This window comes from Saimiri boliviensis, chromosome 14 (assembly GCF_048565385.1).
Source record: "Saimiri boliviensis isolate mSaiBol1 chromosome 14, mSaiBol1.pri, whole genome shotgun sequence".
NCBI lineage: Eukaryota > Metazoa > Chordata > Mammalia > Primates > Cebidae > Saimiri > Saimiri boliviensis.
Genome location: NC_133462.1, coordinates 18,061,656 through 18,078,700, shown reverse-complemented (window position 1 = coordinate 18,078,700; position 17,045 = coordinate 18,061,656). Strand labels below are relative to the sequence as shown.

General features: G+C 51.0%; 1 protein-coding gene across 5 annotated transcripts in view; it reads left to right on the top strand.

Annotated features, from left to right (window-relative positions):
- The window catches only part of RYR1 (ryanodine receptor 1), a 160,021-nt gene that overhangs the window by 46,140 nt on the left and 96,836 nt on the right, over positions 1-17,045 (top strand). For all 5 annotated transcript variants that reach the window (XM_039465527.2, XM_039465526.2, XM_039465523.2 and 2 more), the window contains exons 30-37: positions 1,997-2,157; positions 2,683-2,848; positions 8,358-8,444; positions 8,632-8,858; positions 11,533-12,145; positions 14,805-15,068; positions 15,707-15,907; positions 16,242-16,353. In XM_039465527.2, coding sequence (XP_039321461.2) covers positions 1,997-2,157; positions 2,683-2,848; positions 8,358-8,444; positions 8,632-8,858; positions 11,533-12,145; positions 14,805-15,068; positions 15,707-15,907; positions 16,242-16,353 — 1,831 coding nt within the window. The remainder of the gene's footprint in view (positions 1-1,996; positions 2,158-2,682; positions 2,849-8,357; positions 8,445-8,631; positions 8,859-11,532; positions 12,146-14,804; positions 15,069-15,706; positions 15,908-16,241; positions 16,354-17,045) is intronic.

The window sequence follows — 17,045 nt, the reverse complement described above, 5'->3', positions numbered from 1 at the left end:
ATAATTGTCTTAATATGGTTTGGGGATTCCCCAAATTCAAAATATTTTATAGACAGATAGCCTGGTGTAGAGTCCCAACTATTTTGGCACCAGGGACCAATTTCATGGAAGACAATTTTTCCATGGACCGGGGATGTGGGGAGAGATGGTTTCAGGATGAAACTGTTACGTCTTGGATCATCAGGCAAAGATTCTATTTTTTTTTTCCCCCTCTGAGACTGAGTCTTGCTCTGTCACCCGGGCTGGAGTGCAGTGGCAAAATCTCTCATTGCAATCTCCACCTCCTGGGTTCAAACAATTCTCCTGCCTTGGCCTCTCTAGCAGCTGGGATTACAGGCACCTGCCACCACACCCAGCTAATTGTTTTAATTTTAGTAGAGATGGGGTTTCACCATGTTGGCCAGGCTGGTCTCAAATTCCTCATCTCAGGTGATCCGCCCACCTCAGCCTCCTAAAGTGCTGGGATTACAGGTGTGAGCCACCGTGCCTGGAGGTAGATTCTTTTTTTTTTTTTTTTTTTTCTTCTTAGATTAAGACATCCTGAATCAGCACATAGATTCTTACAAGGAGTACTCAGCCTAGATCCTTCAGATCCTGGTACCAGTCCACAGCCTGGGAGCTGGGGATTCCTGGCCTTGAAGTTAGGATTGTGGGCCACCTGAGCGCCACTTGGGAAGTCACTTGCCCGCTCCATGCCTTCTCTCCTATGGAAGTGCTACGATTTTTCTATCAGAAAAATGAGGGTAAAAATTACACCTACTTGATATGGAGGATGAAGTGAATTCATCTGTATGAAGACCTTAGAACAGGCCTGGCGTGGTGGCTCACACCTATAGCCGCAGAATGTCGGGAGGCCAAGGTGGGAGGATCACTTGAGTCCAGGAGTTTGAGGCTGCAGTAAGCCATGATGGTGCCTCTGCACTCCAGCCTCAGTGACACAGGGAGACTGAAACTCAAAAAAAAAAAAAAAAGGAGGAAAGAAAAAAAGACCTTAGCACAGTCAGTGCTATTTGTGACTGATTATTTATTTTATTTCTTTATTTTTTATTTTTATTTTTATTTTTTTGAGACAGAGTTTTGCTCTTGTTACCCAGGCTGGAGTGCAATGGCGCGATCTTGGCTCACCGCAACCTCCGCCTCCTGGGTTCAGGCAATTCTCCTGCCTCAGCCTCCTGAGTAGCTAGGATTACAGGCACGTGCCACCATGCCCAGCTAATTTTTTGTATTTTTTAGTAGAGACGGGGTTTCACCATGTTGACCAGGATGGTCTCGATCTCTTGACCTCGTGATCCACCTGCCTCGGCCTCCCAAAGTGCTGGGATTACAGGCTTGAGCCACTGCGCCCGGCCTTCTTTCTTTTTTTTTGAGATGGCATCTCACTCTGTTGCCCAGGCTGGAGTGCAATGTCTTAATCTCTGCTCACAGCAACCTCTGCCTCCTGGGTTCAAGCGATTATCCTGACTCAGCCTCCCAAGAAGCTTGGACTACAGGCGCCCACCACCACACCTGGCTAATTTTTGTACTTTTAGTAGAGATGGGGTTTCACCATGTTGGTCAGGTTGATCTCGAACTCCTGATCTCAGGTGATCTGCCCGCCTCAGCCTCCCAAAGCGCTGGGATTACAGATGTGAGCCACCACACCTGGCCTGCAATTATTTATTTATCACTCTGCAGTAACATGTGAGGAAGCCAAATATGCTAAATCCGTATAGCTAATGGCCCACAAATGGCAGGGGGTACAGGAGAGGCATGAGGCACACTGATATAACTCCCTGGGAATATTGTCACACGGTATTCCCAAGGGACTCCTGAATCTAGAAATGTACAAGTTGACACCAAAACAGACATAGCCAGGGAGTAGGGGGTCTCAGATCCGACAACTTCCTCTTAAACTCCCAGAGGACTCACCAGTCCAGGGAAACCAATTTAGAGTCCCGGGGAGCCTGAGTCCCCAGGCTTCCAGACTGACCACGGGTTCCCCTTCTTGTGTCCCCAGTACTATTATTCCGTGAGGGTCTTTGCCGGTCAGGAGCCCAGCTGCGTGTGGGTGGGCTGGGTCACCCCTGACTACCATCAGCACGACATGAGCTTCGACCTCAGCAAGGTCCGGGCCGTGACGGTGACCATGGGGGACGAACAAGGCAACGTCCACAGCAGGTGCCAGGGCTGTGGGGAGGTGGGAGGTGCAGGGTGGGGAGGGCAGGAGGGAGGGGGAGCTCTGTGGCTGCCTGGCTGTGGGACCTTCTGGAGCGGGAGGATGCTCTGGAGCACTGGGCACCCAGCTCGGAAGCTTCCCTTCTCCTTTTCTTCCTCCTCTCTTCCCACCCTGGCGTTTTTCTTCTCCTCCTCCTCTTTCCCCATTTCTACCTTCCGTTTTCTCCTTTTCCTTCTCATCCTGTTTCACCTCACCCTCCTCCTTCTCCGTTATCTCCTTCTCTCTCCTGCTTCCCTTCCTTTTCCTCCTTCCGGGACCGCCCCCCCCCCCGCCCCCGCCACCCCCAACTCCACCCCGCACCAGCTCCTAGGAGCTCAGGGTCCAGGGGGTTTCAGTGCTCAGATCTGCAGGGGATAGACGTTTGGGGATGGGACTCTGAGGTCGTGTGTTTCCAGGAGCTTGGGGGGAGCGGTGTCCAGGATCCAGAGCTACTCAGGTGACAAATGTGACCGCTCTGTCTCCTGCAGCCTCAAGTGCAGCAACTGCTACATGGTGTGGGGCGGGGACTTTGTGAGTCCCGGGCAGCAGGGCCGGATCAGCCACACGGACCTTGTCATTGGCTGCCTGGTGGACTTGGCCACTGGCTTAATGACCTTTACAGCCAATGGGAAAGAAAGCAACACCTTTTTCCAGGTGAGTCCAGGTCACAGCAACTTAGCGAGAGCATCCTCATGTCCCAGCATCTCAGTACAGCCTTTTTAGATGTCCCCTGAGGCCAGACCTCAGAGAGATGGAGCAGAAACAGTTCCTAGCCTGTCCTCAAGAGGTCGCTGGGAGACCACCTTGTTGAAACTTCATGAAACTAAGGCCCAGACTGGAGGAGATGGAGTCTAGCCTTTTTTTTTTTTTTTTTTTTTTTTTTGAGATGGAGTTTCGCTCTTGTTACCCAGGCTGCAGTGCAATGGCGCGATCTCGGCTCACCACAACCTCCGCCTCCTGGGTTCAGGCAATTCTCCTGCCTCAGCCTCCTGAGTAGCTGGGATTACAGGCACGCGCCACCATGCCCAGCTAATGTTTTGTATTTCCAGTAGAGATGGGGTTTCACCATGTTGACCAGGATGGTCTCGATCTCTTGACCTCGTGATCCACCCGCCTCAGCCTCCCAAAGTGCTGGGTTTACAGGCTTGAGCCACCGCGCTCGGCTGAGTCTAGCCTTTTTTAAAAAAAAATTGAGACAGTCTTGTTCTGTCGCCCAGATTGAGTGCATTGGCATGATCTCAGCTCACTGCAACCTTCGCCTCCTGGGCTCAAGGGATTCTCCTGCTTCAGCCTCCTGAGTAGCTGGGATTACAGGCATGCATCATGACAACTAGCTAAGTTTTGTATTTTTAGTAGAGATGAGGTTTCACCATATTGGCCAGGCGGATCTCAAACTCCTGACCTCAAGTGATCCACCTGTCTCGGCCTCCCAAAGTGCTGGATTACATGCTTGAGCTACCACGTCTGGCCAGAGTCCGGCCTTGACCTTGGAAAGAGGTCTCTATTCCCTCTTAGGCTGGGTGACACTAGTCACCAACTTCTCTACAACCAGGGAACACACTAGGATGGGCCAGAATCCTAAGGTGGCCTTCTCTTTTTCAACATTTTATTCCGAAAAATTTCAATCATACAGCAAAGTAGAAGGAACTGTATAGATAACACCCTGTACCCACCACCAAGAATCTACTAGCAACATTGTAGCTATTGGCTCTATCCCATATTAATCTACCTATCCATTAATCTCTCTAAGGTGGGTTTGTACAACTTTATTTTTATTTTTTGGCATCCATCATTGGCTATGAAATTTTATTGCAGTTTCTTTTATTTTTTTTGAGACAGGGACTCACTCTGTCCCCCAGTCTAGAGTGCAGTGGTGTGATCGCAACTGACTGCAGCCTCAACTTCCCAGGCTCAATCAATCCTTCTACCTCAGCCTCCTAAGTGGCTGGAACTATAGGCATGCACCACCTTGCCTATTTTTTTTTTTTTTTTTTTTTTTTGTAGAGGCGGGTTCCCCACATATTGCCCAGCTGGTCTCTAGCTCCTGGGCTCAAACCATCTCCCCACCTTGGCCTCCCAAAGTGCAGGGATAATAGGCATGAGTCACGGTGTTAGGCCTATTTTTAATTTTTATTTTTTGAGACAGGGTTTCGCTTTGTTACTCAGGCTGGAGTTCCATGGTGAGATCACAGCTCACTGCAGCCTCGACCTTCTTGGGCTCAAGTGATCCTTCCCCTTCAGCCTCCTGAATAGCTGGGAACACAGGCATGTGCCACCACAGCCAGCTGATTTTTTTGTATTTATTGTAGAAACAGTGTCTCACGATGTTGCCCAGGCTGGTCTCAAACTCTTGGTCTCAAGTAACCCTTCTGCCTCCGCCTCCCAAGGTGCTGGGATTGCAGGCATGAGCTACCGTCCTTGGCTAAAACTTTATGTTAAATGGAGAATCAAAAACACATACAAGAATGGAATACCAGGTCGGGCGTGGTGGTTCACGCCTGTAATCCCAGCACTTTGGGAGGCCAAGGTGGGCAAATCATGAGGTGAAGAGATCGAGACCAACCTGCCCAACATGGTGAAACCTCATCTCTACTAAAAATACAAAAATTAGCCAGGCATGCTGGTGTGCACCTGTAGTCCCAGCTACCTGAAGGCTGAGGCAGGAGAATTGCTTGAACCTACCTGGGAGGTGGAGGTTGCAGGGAGTCGAGATCCAGCCGCTGCACTCCAGCCTGGTGATAGAGCAAGACTCCATCTCAAAAAAAAGAATGGAATAGCATAATGAACTGCCATGTCCCTGTCACACAGCTTCAACTGTTACCCACTCACAGACAGTCTTGTTTCATCTTTTCTGTCTGTTTTTTGAGAGAGGGTCTCCCTCTGCCACCCAGGCTGGAGTGCAGTGGCACAATCTCGGCTCACTGCAACCTCTGTATCCCAGGCTCAAGAGAAGCTCCCACCTCAGCCTCCTGTGTAGCTGGGACTACAGTTGCACACCACCATGCCTGGCTAATTTTTGTATTTTTAGTGGAGACAGAATCTTGCTGTGTTGCCCAGGCTGGTCTCAAACTCTTGGGCTCAAACAGTCCTCCTACTTCAGCCTTCCAAAGTCCTGGGATGACAGGTATGGGCCACTGCGCCCAGCTTGTTTTCACTTTTCATAGCTACTTGCCTGCCACAGCCACCGGATAATTTTGAGGGAAATTGCAGATATCAGATAGTTTCATCTCTTTTCAGTATGTACCTTAAAAAGATGAGAATGATCTTAAGGAATGTAACCACAATACCACTAATCACCTAAAAAAACCACACAGTAGTTTCTAAATATCAAATATCCAGTTTGTGTACAATTTCTCTGGTTGTCCCCAGAATGTGTTTTTACCATTTGTTTGTTTGAATCGGAATCTAAGTAGGGTCATTTATTTTATTTATGATTCATTTGCATTTTTATTTTTTGAGACGGTGCCTCACCCTGTCACCCAGTCTTGGAGTATAGTGGCTTGATCTCAGTTCACGGCAACCTTCGCCTCCTGGGCTAAATCCTCCCAAGTACGTGGGATTACAGGCGTGCACTGCCACACCCGGCTATTTTTTGTATTTTGAGTAGAGACAGAGTCTTGCTATGTTGCCCAGCGTGGTCTCAAACTCCTGGGCTCAAGAGACCCTCCTGCCTTGGCCTCCCAAAATGCTGGGATTACAGTAGGAGCCAACATGCTGAACCTTATTTATTTATCTATTTATTTATTTAAGTTTATTAAGACAGGGTTTCACTCTGTCACCCAGGCTGGTGTGCAGTGGTGGAATCTTGGCTCCCTGCAGCCTCCACCTCCTGGGATCAAATGATCCTCCCACCTCAGCCTCCCAAGTAGCTGGGACCACAGGCATGCATTACTACACTCGGTTAGATTTTGTATTTTTTTACAGGGACAGCGTTTCACCATGTTGCCCAGGCCAGTCTTGAACTCCCGGCCTATAGCGATTCACCCACCTCTACCTCCCATGTAATAACAGTATGTAATCTTGTGCTGGGATTACAGGCATGCACCAGCATGCCCAACCCAGGGTCATATACTTTAGCTGGTTGCTCTGTACCTTGAGTTTCATTTCATGTCTAGGTTCCCCCTCCACTTCCTGCCCCCAGCCCCGACTGTATTTGTTGAAGGAATCAGGCTATTTGTCCTATAGCCCTTTGCTCCTCAAAGTGTGGTCCCTGGATCTACCAGCGGGATCAGCATCACCTGGGAGATTGTCAGAGCTGCAGAATCTTCAGCTGGGTCTACCGGTGGGCGCCTGCAGTTCCAGCTACTCTGGAGGCTGAGGCAGGAGGATCGCTTGAGTCTGGGAAACAGAGGTTGTAGTGAGCTATGATCACACCACTGCACTCCAGCCTGGGTGACAGAGTGAGACCCTACTTCTTTAAAAAAAATTCAAATGGGCCCAGGCATGGTGGCTCATGCCTGCAATCCCAGCACTTTAGGAGGCTGAGGCAGGAGGATCACGAGGTCAGGATATTGGGACCATCTTGGCCAACATGGTGAAACCCCGTCTCTACTCAAAATACAAAAAATTAGCCAGGCGTGGTGGCACACACCTGTAGTCCCATTTACTTGGGAGGCTGAGGCAGGAGAATCACTTGAACATAGGCGATGGAGGTTGCAGTGAGCTGAGATCGAGCCACTGCACTCCAGCCTGGGAGAGAGTGACTCCATCTCAAAAAAAAAAAGGCCGGACATGGTGGCTTAAGCCTGTAATCCCAGCACTTTGGGAGGCCCCGAGGCAGGTGGATCACCTGAGTTCGGGAGTTCGAGACCAACCTGACCAACATGGTGAAACCGTGTCCCTACTAAAAATACAAAATTAGCCAGGCATGGTGGCACATGCCTGTAATCCCAGCCACTTAGGAGGCTGAGACAGGAGAATCACTTGAACCAGGGAGGCAGAGGTTGTAGTGAGCAGAGATCAGGCCGTTGCACTCCAGCCTGGCAACAAAAGTGAAACTCCGTCCCCAAAATTAATTAATTAATGAAAATAAAATAAAGGCAGAGTCTCAGGCCCCTTCCCATGCCTGCCACATCAGAATCTGCATTTCCACAGGATCCCAGGGAATTCCTTTGCTTATGAAATCTGGAGAGGGCCGGCCTAGTTTCCCACAGCCCGGACCTGGCTGGTGCCTTCCTGTGGTGGCGGGTTAACGTTTTTCTTTGTCCCTCGTACTTCCTGTAAACTGGTAGTTAGGTCCCAGGGTGCAATTAGATCAGGTATGGTGTGGGCGAGACTGCTTCAGAGACAGCGTTGTTTGTGCAGGTGGAAGCTGGCTGGATGGGCTCCAGCAAGACAAGTCTGGGACACTTCCTGGAATGTTTTGTTTTGAGATAGGGTCTTGTTCTGTCACCCAGGCTGGCGTGCAGTGGTGGAATCATGGCTCACTGCAGCCTCGACCTCCCAGGCTCAAGCGATTCTCCCATCTCAGCCTCCTGAGTAGCTGCAACAACAGACATGGACCACCACGCCTGGCTCATTTTTTGGGTTTTGTAGAGATGGGGTCTCACTCTGTTGCCCAGGCTGGAGTGCAGTGGTGCCATCTCAGCTCACTGCAACCTCTGCCTCCCAGGTTCAAGCGATTCTCCTGCCTCGAGTAGCTGGGACTACAGGTGCGCACCACCAGGCCTGGCTGATTTTTGTATTTTTAGTAGAGACAGGGTTTCACCATGTTGGTCAGGCTGATCTCGAACTCCTAACCTTGTGATCCACCTGCCTTAGCCTCCCAAAGTGCTGGGATTACAGGTGTGAGCCACCGTGCTTGGTGTGCTCTTGAATTCTTAGGCTCAGATGACCCTCCCACTTCAGCCTCCCAAAGTTCTAGTATTACGGGCGTCAGCTACCATTCTCTCTGGGTTTTGAAGAATGAGTATGCTTGGGAGAGAAACAGGAAAAAGCATTCCTAGGCGGGGTGTGACGTGTGCAGAGACCCAGATGACTGGTTGCACTGGGAGAGATAGAGGCTGGATCAGAGGTGGGACAGTCTAAGGGTGACCTCTGAACCATTTTGGAGCCTCTAACACCCAGATGAGGACCTGCAAATTAGCCCCAGAGTTTGAGGTCCAGAGTCACCCCTCCCTCCAGCCCACCCTCTTTCTCACCTCTTCCTCTTCTCCCCTGCCAGGTGGAGCCCAACACAAAGCTATTTCCTGCGGTCTTCGCCTTGCCTACCCACCAGAATGTCATCCAGTTTGAGCTGGGGAAGCAGAAGGTATGAATGCTATGATGGGGGCGCTAATGGGGGCAGGCTGAGGCAGGAGGTGTTGGGGGGGGCGGTCAGGCAGGCAGAGCCACTGAAGGGGAGGGGGCAATCCAAGAGGTCTCCCTGGAAGTGGGATGGTGGGACGGTGGGGGTGGGAGCTCACCATCTTGACCTATGCATGCCTCTCTGCCCCCAGAACATCATGCCGTTGTCAGCTGCCATGTTCCAGAGCGAGCGCAAGAACCCAGCCCCTCAGTGCCCACCGCGGCTGGAGATGCAGATGCTGATGCCAGTGTCCTGGAGCCGCATGCCCAACCACTTCCTGCAGGTGGAGACGCGCCGCGCCGGCGAGCGGCTGGGCTGGGCCGTCCAGTGCCAGGAGCCGCTGACCATGATGGCGCTGCACATCCCCGAGGAGAACCGGTCAGGGCCAGCCCAGCGACGCAGGGGTGGGCAGGTGTTGCAAGTCCTTTGGGGGCCGGGTCCGACCCGCGCCTCCCCCCAGCACGATGCCGAGATTCCAGACAACACCCTGGGAAGCTCCAGGCCTACCTCAGGGGACTTGGGCTCAGCTCAGACATCCTCAGATTACACTGCAGGGGAATTCAGACCCAACTCAGGGGCCTCTAGGCCACCCCAGTGGACGGCAGACCCACCCTAAGGGACCCCAGGCAATACCCCAGGGGCGCAGACCCTCCCCACAGGGCCCCAAACCCATCTCAAGGAGCCAGACCCACATCAAAGAGCCAGACAACACCCCAGGGGGCCCCAAGTACACCCCAGGATCCCTGGACATTATTCGGGGAGACTTGGATGCACCCTAGAGTCTCTTGGGTGTATCCAGTGAGACTTTTAAGAAGAATCCCATGGAGATCTCAAACCCAACCCAGGGACCCAGACACACCTAGGGCCACAGATGCGTTCACATGAACAGCAGGTTTACTCTTTTTTTTTCTTTTTTTTTTTTTAAGATGGAGTCTTGTTTTGTCACCTAGGCTGGAGTACAGTGGTGCCATCTCGGCTCACTGCAACCTCCACCTCAGGGTTCAAGCAATTCTCCTGCCTCAGCCTCCCAAGTAGCTGGCATTACAGGCATGCGCCACTATGCCTGGCTAATTTTTTGTATTTTTAGTAGAGATGGGGTTTCTCTGTGTTGGTCAGGCTGGTCTCGAACTCCCGACCTCAGGTGATCCACCTGCCTCAGCCTCCCAAAGTGCTGGGATTATAGGTGTGAGCCACCACACCGAGCCGGGATTACTCTTAAGAACTCTGAACACTTCCAGGCGTGGTGGCTCATGCCTGTAATCCCAGCACCTTGGGAGGCTGAGGCAGCCCGATCACCTGAGGTAAGGAGTCTCTACTAAAAATGTAAAAATTAGCCAGTTGTGGTGGTGTGCACTTGTAGTTCCAGCTACTCGGGGGGCTGAGGCATGAGAGTTTCTTGGACCCAGGAGGCAGAGGTTGCAGTGAGCTGGGATTGTGCCACTGCACTCCAGCCTGGGCAACAGAGCGAGATGCTGTGTCAAAAGATAGAACTCTCAACGTGGGAGGGATCCCAGACTCACTTCCCAGACTCACCCAGGAGGCTTCTGACATGCATGCCGCCTGCCTTCTTTCCTTCCTTCCTTCCTTTATTCATTCATCCATTCAGGAAATAGCTCTAGATTCCTCCTATGTGCTGGGTAGTGCCCTAAGCTAGAGACACCAAGCCCCTGAGGAGTGACATTCTAGTAATGCTTGTATATAACTCAGCGTGCTCGAACATGCCCAGAGGGACCCAGAGTCATCCTCAGGAGCCCAGACGCACCTATTTATTAATGTATTCATTCAACAAATATTTCTGGGCACAGTGCCTCATGCTTGTAATCTCAGCACTTCAGGAGGCTGAGGAGGGAGAGCTGCTTGAGGCCAGAGGTTTGAGACCACCAGGAAGCATAGTAAGAACCCGTCTCCACAAAAAAATATTTTTTTAATTAGCTTGGCTTGGTGGTGCACACCTGTAGTCTCAGCTACTTGGAGGCTGAGGCAGGAGGATTGCTTAAGCCCAGGAGTTCAAGGTTGCAGTGAGCTAGGTTCATACCACTGCACTCTAGCTTGGGCAACAGATCAAGATCCCATCACTAACAAACAACAGGCTGGGCATGGTGGCTCATGCCTGTAATCCCAGCTTTTTGAGAGGCTAAGGCGGGCAGACCACCTGAGGTCAGGAGTTCGAGACCAACCTAACCAACATGGTGAAACCCCGTCTCTACTAAAAATACACACACACACACACACACAAATTAGCCACAAAATTAGCTGGGCGTGGTGGCACATGCCTGTAATTCCAGCTACAAGGGAGGCTGAGGTAGGATAATTGCTTGAACCTAGGGAGCGGAGGATGCTGTGAGCCAAGATCAAGCCATTGTACTCCAGACTGGGCAAAAAGAGCAAACCTCCGTCTCAAAGCAAACAAACAAAAACCCTGAGCACTTTACTATGTGCTAGGTGTGGTTTTAGGTGCTGGAAATATTACAAACAACAGCAAAAACGTAGCAGGCAAAAACGTCCTGCCCTTGGAGTTTACGTTCTAATTGCACTCAGACACCACCAGTGTACTCAGACCTGCCAGAGGGTGGTTCAAACCCAAGCTGGGGACCCAGACACATCTTGAGGACATCAGATGCTCTACGGGGACTCTTAGACTCTTACAAAGTCCCAGACCATCCAAGGGACCCCAGAGGTATCCCAGGAGCCCCAGATCCCTTAGGGACTTCTAGAACCATTGAAAGACCGCTAGACCCAGCTTCATGGCCCTCACAGAACCCTAAGCTAGGAGGCCACTGGGACTCGCTGCTGCAGCCATGGACACTCACATAAGTGTCTCTGCCTCTCTGGGGTCTGTGTCTCTGTCTCCCATCTTTTCCCACGATGGATGAATGTGTCTCTGTCTCCCATCTTGTCCCACGATGGATGAATTGATAGATGGAATGGTAGGAGTTTGAAGGAGAGATGAATGAATGGGTGGATAAAGATGGAGGAAATGGAGGAAGAGATGGTGGCTGGACACATGCATGAGGCTCATTCATCTGTTTCTGTGTTTCCCCTTCTGCTGCAGGTGCATGGACATCCTGGAGCTGTCCGAGCGCCTGGACCTGCAGCGCTTCCACTCGCACACCCTGCGCCTCTACCGCGCTGTGTGCGCCCTGGGCAACAATCGTGTGGCACATGCTCTGTGCAGCCACGTGGACCAGGCTCAGCTGCTGCACACCCTAGAGGATGCGCGCCTGCCAGGCCCATTGCGCGCAGGCTACTACGACCTCCTCATCAGCATCCACCTCGAAAGTGCCTGCCGCAGCCGCCGCTCCATGCTCTCTGAGTACATAGTGCCGCTCACGCCTGAGACCCGCGCCATCACACTCTTCCCTCCTGGAAGGAGCACAGAAAATGGTCACCCCCGGCATGGCCTGCCGGGTGTTGGAGTCACCACCTCGCTGAGGCCCCCGCATCATTTCTCACCCCCCTGCTTCGTGGCCGCCCTGCCAGCTGCTGGGGCAGCAGAGGCCCCGGCCCGCCTCAGCCCTGCCATCCCGCTGGAGGCCCTGCGGGACAAGGCGCTGAGGATGCTGGGGGAGGCAGTGCGCGATGGTGGGCAGCACGCGCGTGACCCCGTCGGGGGCTCCGTGGAGTTCCAGTTTGTGCCTGTGCTCAAGCTCGTGTCCACCCTGCTGGTAATGGCTTCCTCCTGCTTCCCTCTGTCCTGTTCTCTTCCACATTCCCAAAACTCCAAAGATACATGCATCAATCCTCCTCCATTTATGCATCCAGCCACCCATTCATTCCCTCCTCTATACATACATCCACCTCGCTTTTATTATTATTATTATTATTATTTCCAAGAGGGAGTTTCACTCTGCTGCCCAGGCTGGAGTGCGGTGCTGCTATCTCAGCTCACCGCAACCTCCGCCTCCCAGGTTCAAGCAATTCTCCTGCCTCAGCCTCCGGAGTAGCTGGGATTACAGGTGTGTCCCACCACACCTGGCTAATTTTTATCTTTTTAGTAGAGACGTGCTTTTACCATGTTGGCCAAGCTGGTCTCGAACTCCTGACCTTGGGATTCTCCCACCTCGGCCTCCCAAAGTGCTGGGATTACAGATCAGATGTGAGCCACCATGCCCAGCCTCCATCCACCTATATATTCTTCCACCATCTCCCTATCCTTCATTCACCTTTCCCTCCATCTGCTCACCTGTTAACTATTTGTTTATTCATCTCTTCTTCTTTGTTCCCGTTCATCTATCCAACCAACCATCATTCATCCATCCATCAATCCATCAGTCCTCCACCCACCTTTCCATCCACTCATCCATCCTATCCATTCATGTATGTAGATCATCTTGCCATCAACAAGTCCATCTGCCTTTCTGTCCTTCTGTTCGCCACCCACTCCATTCATCCATCCATCCATCCATCCATCCATCCATCCATCCATGTACCCATCTGTCCAACTATTTGCCCATCCATTCTTTCTTTCATTCACATAGCAGTCCATCTACCATTCGATCTGTTCACCTATCCACCTATTCATTTATGTATTAATCTGTCTTTCCTTCCGTAGGTCCAATAATCATCTCCTCCCACCTATGCATCCATCCATACCTCCATCAACAGATCCATCTGTCCTCCATTTCCCACCTTTCATCCATCTATCCATCTCTCCATTCATGTGTGTGTACATCCATCCACCTACCCACAAGTCCGTCTAGCCATCCACACCTGTCCATATACCCATTCCCTATTCTATCCATCCCTTGTATCAGGTACCCTTTTATTTTTATACCCATCTAACTATTCATTTATATATCCATCTTTTTTGTTTTGTTTCTTTGTTTTTGAGACCGGGTCTTGCTCTGTCACCCAGGCTGGAGTGCAATGGCACCATAATGGCTCACTGTAGCCTCAACCTCCTGGGCTTAAGCAATCCTTTTACCTCAGCCTCCTGAATAGCTGGGACTACAGGTGTGCACCACCATGCCCAGCTAATTTTTAAATTTTTTGTAGAGGTGGAGTCTCGCTATGTTGCCCAAGCTGGTCTTGAACTCCTGAGCTCAAGCAATTCTCCCACCTTGGCCTCCCAGTGTTGGGATTACAGGCATGAGACACTCTGCTCAAACTAATTTTGATTTTATTTACTATTTTTCATTTTATTTTATTTTGTGGGAGCAGGGTCATGCCCGGGCTAGTATGTGGTGGCGTAATGGTAGCTCACTGCAGTCTCCAATTCCTGGGCTCAAGTGGTCATCCTGCCTCAGCCTCCCAAAGTACTGTGATTACAGGTGTGAACCACCATACCTGGACCCAACTTTGCATACACAAACCTATCCAGCCATGTGGCCAACCGTCTCCCCTGCCCTCATGGCTATTCACTAATTTATCTATTTAGCTACATATTCATTTACTTGCTCATGCACCTATTACCCCATCCATCACCTACCCACCTACCTGTACGTCATTTGTCCTTCTCTCATTCATCCGCCCATCATCTCTTCCTCCACCCTCTTTCATCTTTCCATCATCTTTCCTTCAAAGCTCTACCATTCCAACTCTCGACTCATCCAGCCAGCCAGCCAGTCCTCCCTCCGTTCATCCATCTCTGTCCCCCTCACTCCTCTTCCCTTTCATCTGCTCCCTCTTTACTTGTGTTAGCATCTTCTTTAAAAAATTTTTTTTTTCTTTGAAGCGGAATCTCCCTCTGTTGCCCAGGCTGGAGTGCGTGGCATAATCTCAGCTCACTTGAACCTCTGCCTCCCTGGTTCAAGTGATTCTCCTGCCTCAGCCTCCCAAGCAGCTGTAACTACGGGCATGCGTCACCACACTCAGCTAAACTTTTTTTTTTTTTTTTTTTTTAATAGAAACGGGGTTTCACCGTGTTGGCCAGGCTGGTCTTGAACTCCTGGCCTCAAGTGATCCACCCACCGTTGCCTCCCAAAGTGCTGGGATTACAGGTGTGAGCCACCGTGACCTACCTCATGTGTTAGCATCTTTATCGTGTTGATTGAGAGCTGGTGTATGCTGGGAGCTATGCAGGTGTAGGGTGTGTCCTGGGCCAGAGGACACAGCATATGCTTAGGCTTGGGAGAAAGGACCCTCACCTGTGATGGGAGAGGCCACTCATATTTGGCTCTGTGGTCTGGGCTATGTGGGCCTGGGTGGATCTTAAGGAGGGTGGACGGCAAGGTGGCGGATGCCATTCCTGCTGTGGGAGGAATCGGATCAGCCAGTGCAGGAATGACTGGCACGTGCAGGAGGAGCCCGTCTGGAGAGTGAGGCCAGGGCCTGACGACGGAGGCCTCGCAGGCCACAGTGAAGAATCCAGACTTTGTCCTGTAGGTGATGGGCATCTTTGGCGATGAGGATGTGAAACAGATCTTGAAGATGATTGAACCTGAAGTCTTCACTGAGGAAGAAGAGGAGGAGGAGGAGGAGGAGGAGGAAGAGGAGGATGAGGAGGAGAAGGAGGAGGATGAGGAGGAAGCGGCACAAGAGAAGGAAGATGAGGAAAAAGAGGAAGAGGAGGCAGCAGAAGGCGAAAAAGAAGGCGGCTTGGAGGAGGGACTGCTCCAGATGAAGCTGCCGGAGTCTGTGAAGTTACAGGTGGGCTGCTGCTTCCTGCTTTTCAGCCTCTGTCCACCTGGGCTGGGAGACAGAGGGTGGGTGGGGTGCGAGCCTGGACCTCTCCCTCAGGCAGTGGGGGAGCTGTGGAAATGCATGCAGCGGGGAGCAATGCTGCCTTGGAAAGATCTCTGTTTTCCATGGAGATGAGCCCATGGAGAAGGCAGGCTTTGCTTTTGTTTTCTTTTTGAGACGGAATTTTGCTCTGTCACCCAGGCTGGAGTACAGTGGTGTGATCTTCACTCACTGCAATCTCCGCCTTCTGGGTTCAAGCAATTCTCCTGCCTTAGCTTCCTGAGTAGTTGGGATCACAGGCATGAGCCACTATGCCTGGCTAATTTTTGTATTTTTAGTAGAGACGGGGTTTCGCCATGTTGGCCAGGCTGGTTTCGAACTCCTGACCTCAGGTGATCCACCCACCTTGGCCTCCCAAAGTGTTGGGATTACAGGCGTGAACCACTGCACCCAACGAAGGCAGGCTTAAGGTTCCGGGCAGCAAATGATGGTGGCTGGACCGTGGAGGGCAGGGCCATGGAGAGGGGGGAGGAATCAAGAGAAGGTTCAAGAAGTCCTGATGGTCTCACCTCCACCTTTCCTCCCACACGGCTGTCCTTCCACAGATGTGCCACCTGCTGGAGTATTTCTGTGACCAAGAGCTGCAGCACCGTGTGGAGTCCCTGGCAGCCTTTGCAGAGCGCTATGTGGACAAGCTTCAGGACAACCAGCGGGGCCGCTATGGCCTCCTCATGAAAGCCTTCAGCATGACCGCAGCGGAGACTGCAAGACGTACCCGCGAGTTCCGCTCCCCGCCCCAGGAGCAGGTCACCTGACCTCTGACACTGGCCGCTCTTACTGCCTAAACCCCAACCTCAACATCTCCCGACTCTAATCACTGAGGACCCTCAACCTCTAAACCCATGCTTGACCCCTAATTATACATTTATCTCCTACCTTCTGAACCAGCCTGACCTCGGAGTCACCCCACACTGACCCTGACTCCTTTTAGACCTCTGGCCCTAGTCTCCCAGACTTCATTAACTCACACTTCCACTCATGACCTTAGACGCAGACTTAGGATTGCATCTTCTGTCTCTGATCTCAGAGTTCCTGCTTTGAGATCTCAGACCCTCATTCTAACTTTTGACCTTTCCCTAGATCAATATGCTCCTGCATTTCAAAGATGGTGCAGATGAGGAAGACTGTCCTCTCCCTGAAGAGATTCGACAGGATTTGCTTGGCTTTCATCAAGACCTGCTGGCACACTGTGGTAAGGAGGGAGGATCAGAGAGTCTTCCCCATGCTAACTTTCTTGAGACCCCTCCAGAAGTTTCCCTAAGATTTCCTAACCTTAACCCTCCACAGTATTGGTGCTATGTAACTATTGGTTGAATGAATGAATGAATTTATTAGTGAACAGCTAGATAATACGTGGAAGGATATGTTTTTGTGAGTATTTGGGTGGTTGGCTATAAGCAGATAAATGAATGGGTATGTCAATTCATGAATAGAAGCAGCGGGTGAAAAATGGCTGGCTGGAAAGATGAATTGATGAAGAGAAGGACGGACGGATGGTTGAAAATTGGGTGGAAACATGGCTGGCTGGGTGGAAGGACAGATGAATGGCCTCCATAGTTTCTGATGATGACAGGTCAGCTGATAGTCTTATTGCGATTCTCTTATACATGATGAATTATTTTTCCCTGGCTGACTTTTAAGATTTTCTCTTTGTCTTTGCCTTTCAAGAGTTTAGTACGATATGCCTAGATGCAGAGCTCTTTGAACTTAACCTACTGGAAGTTTGTTGAGTTTCTTGAATATGTAATTATTTTTTAGCAAAGTTGGAACATTTTTGACAATTATTTATTCAAATATTTTTCTGCCCCTTTCCACTTCCTCTGGGACTTTGATTATACACATATTGGTACACTTGATGGCATCCCACAGGTCTGTGAGATTTGC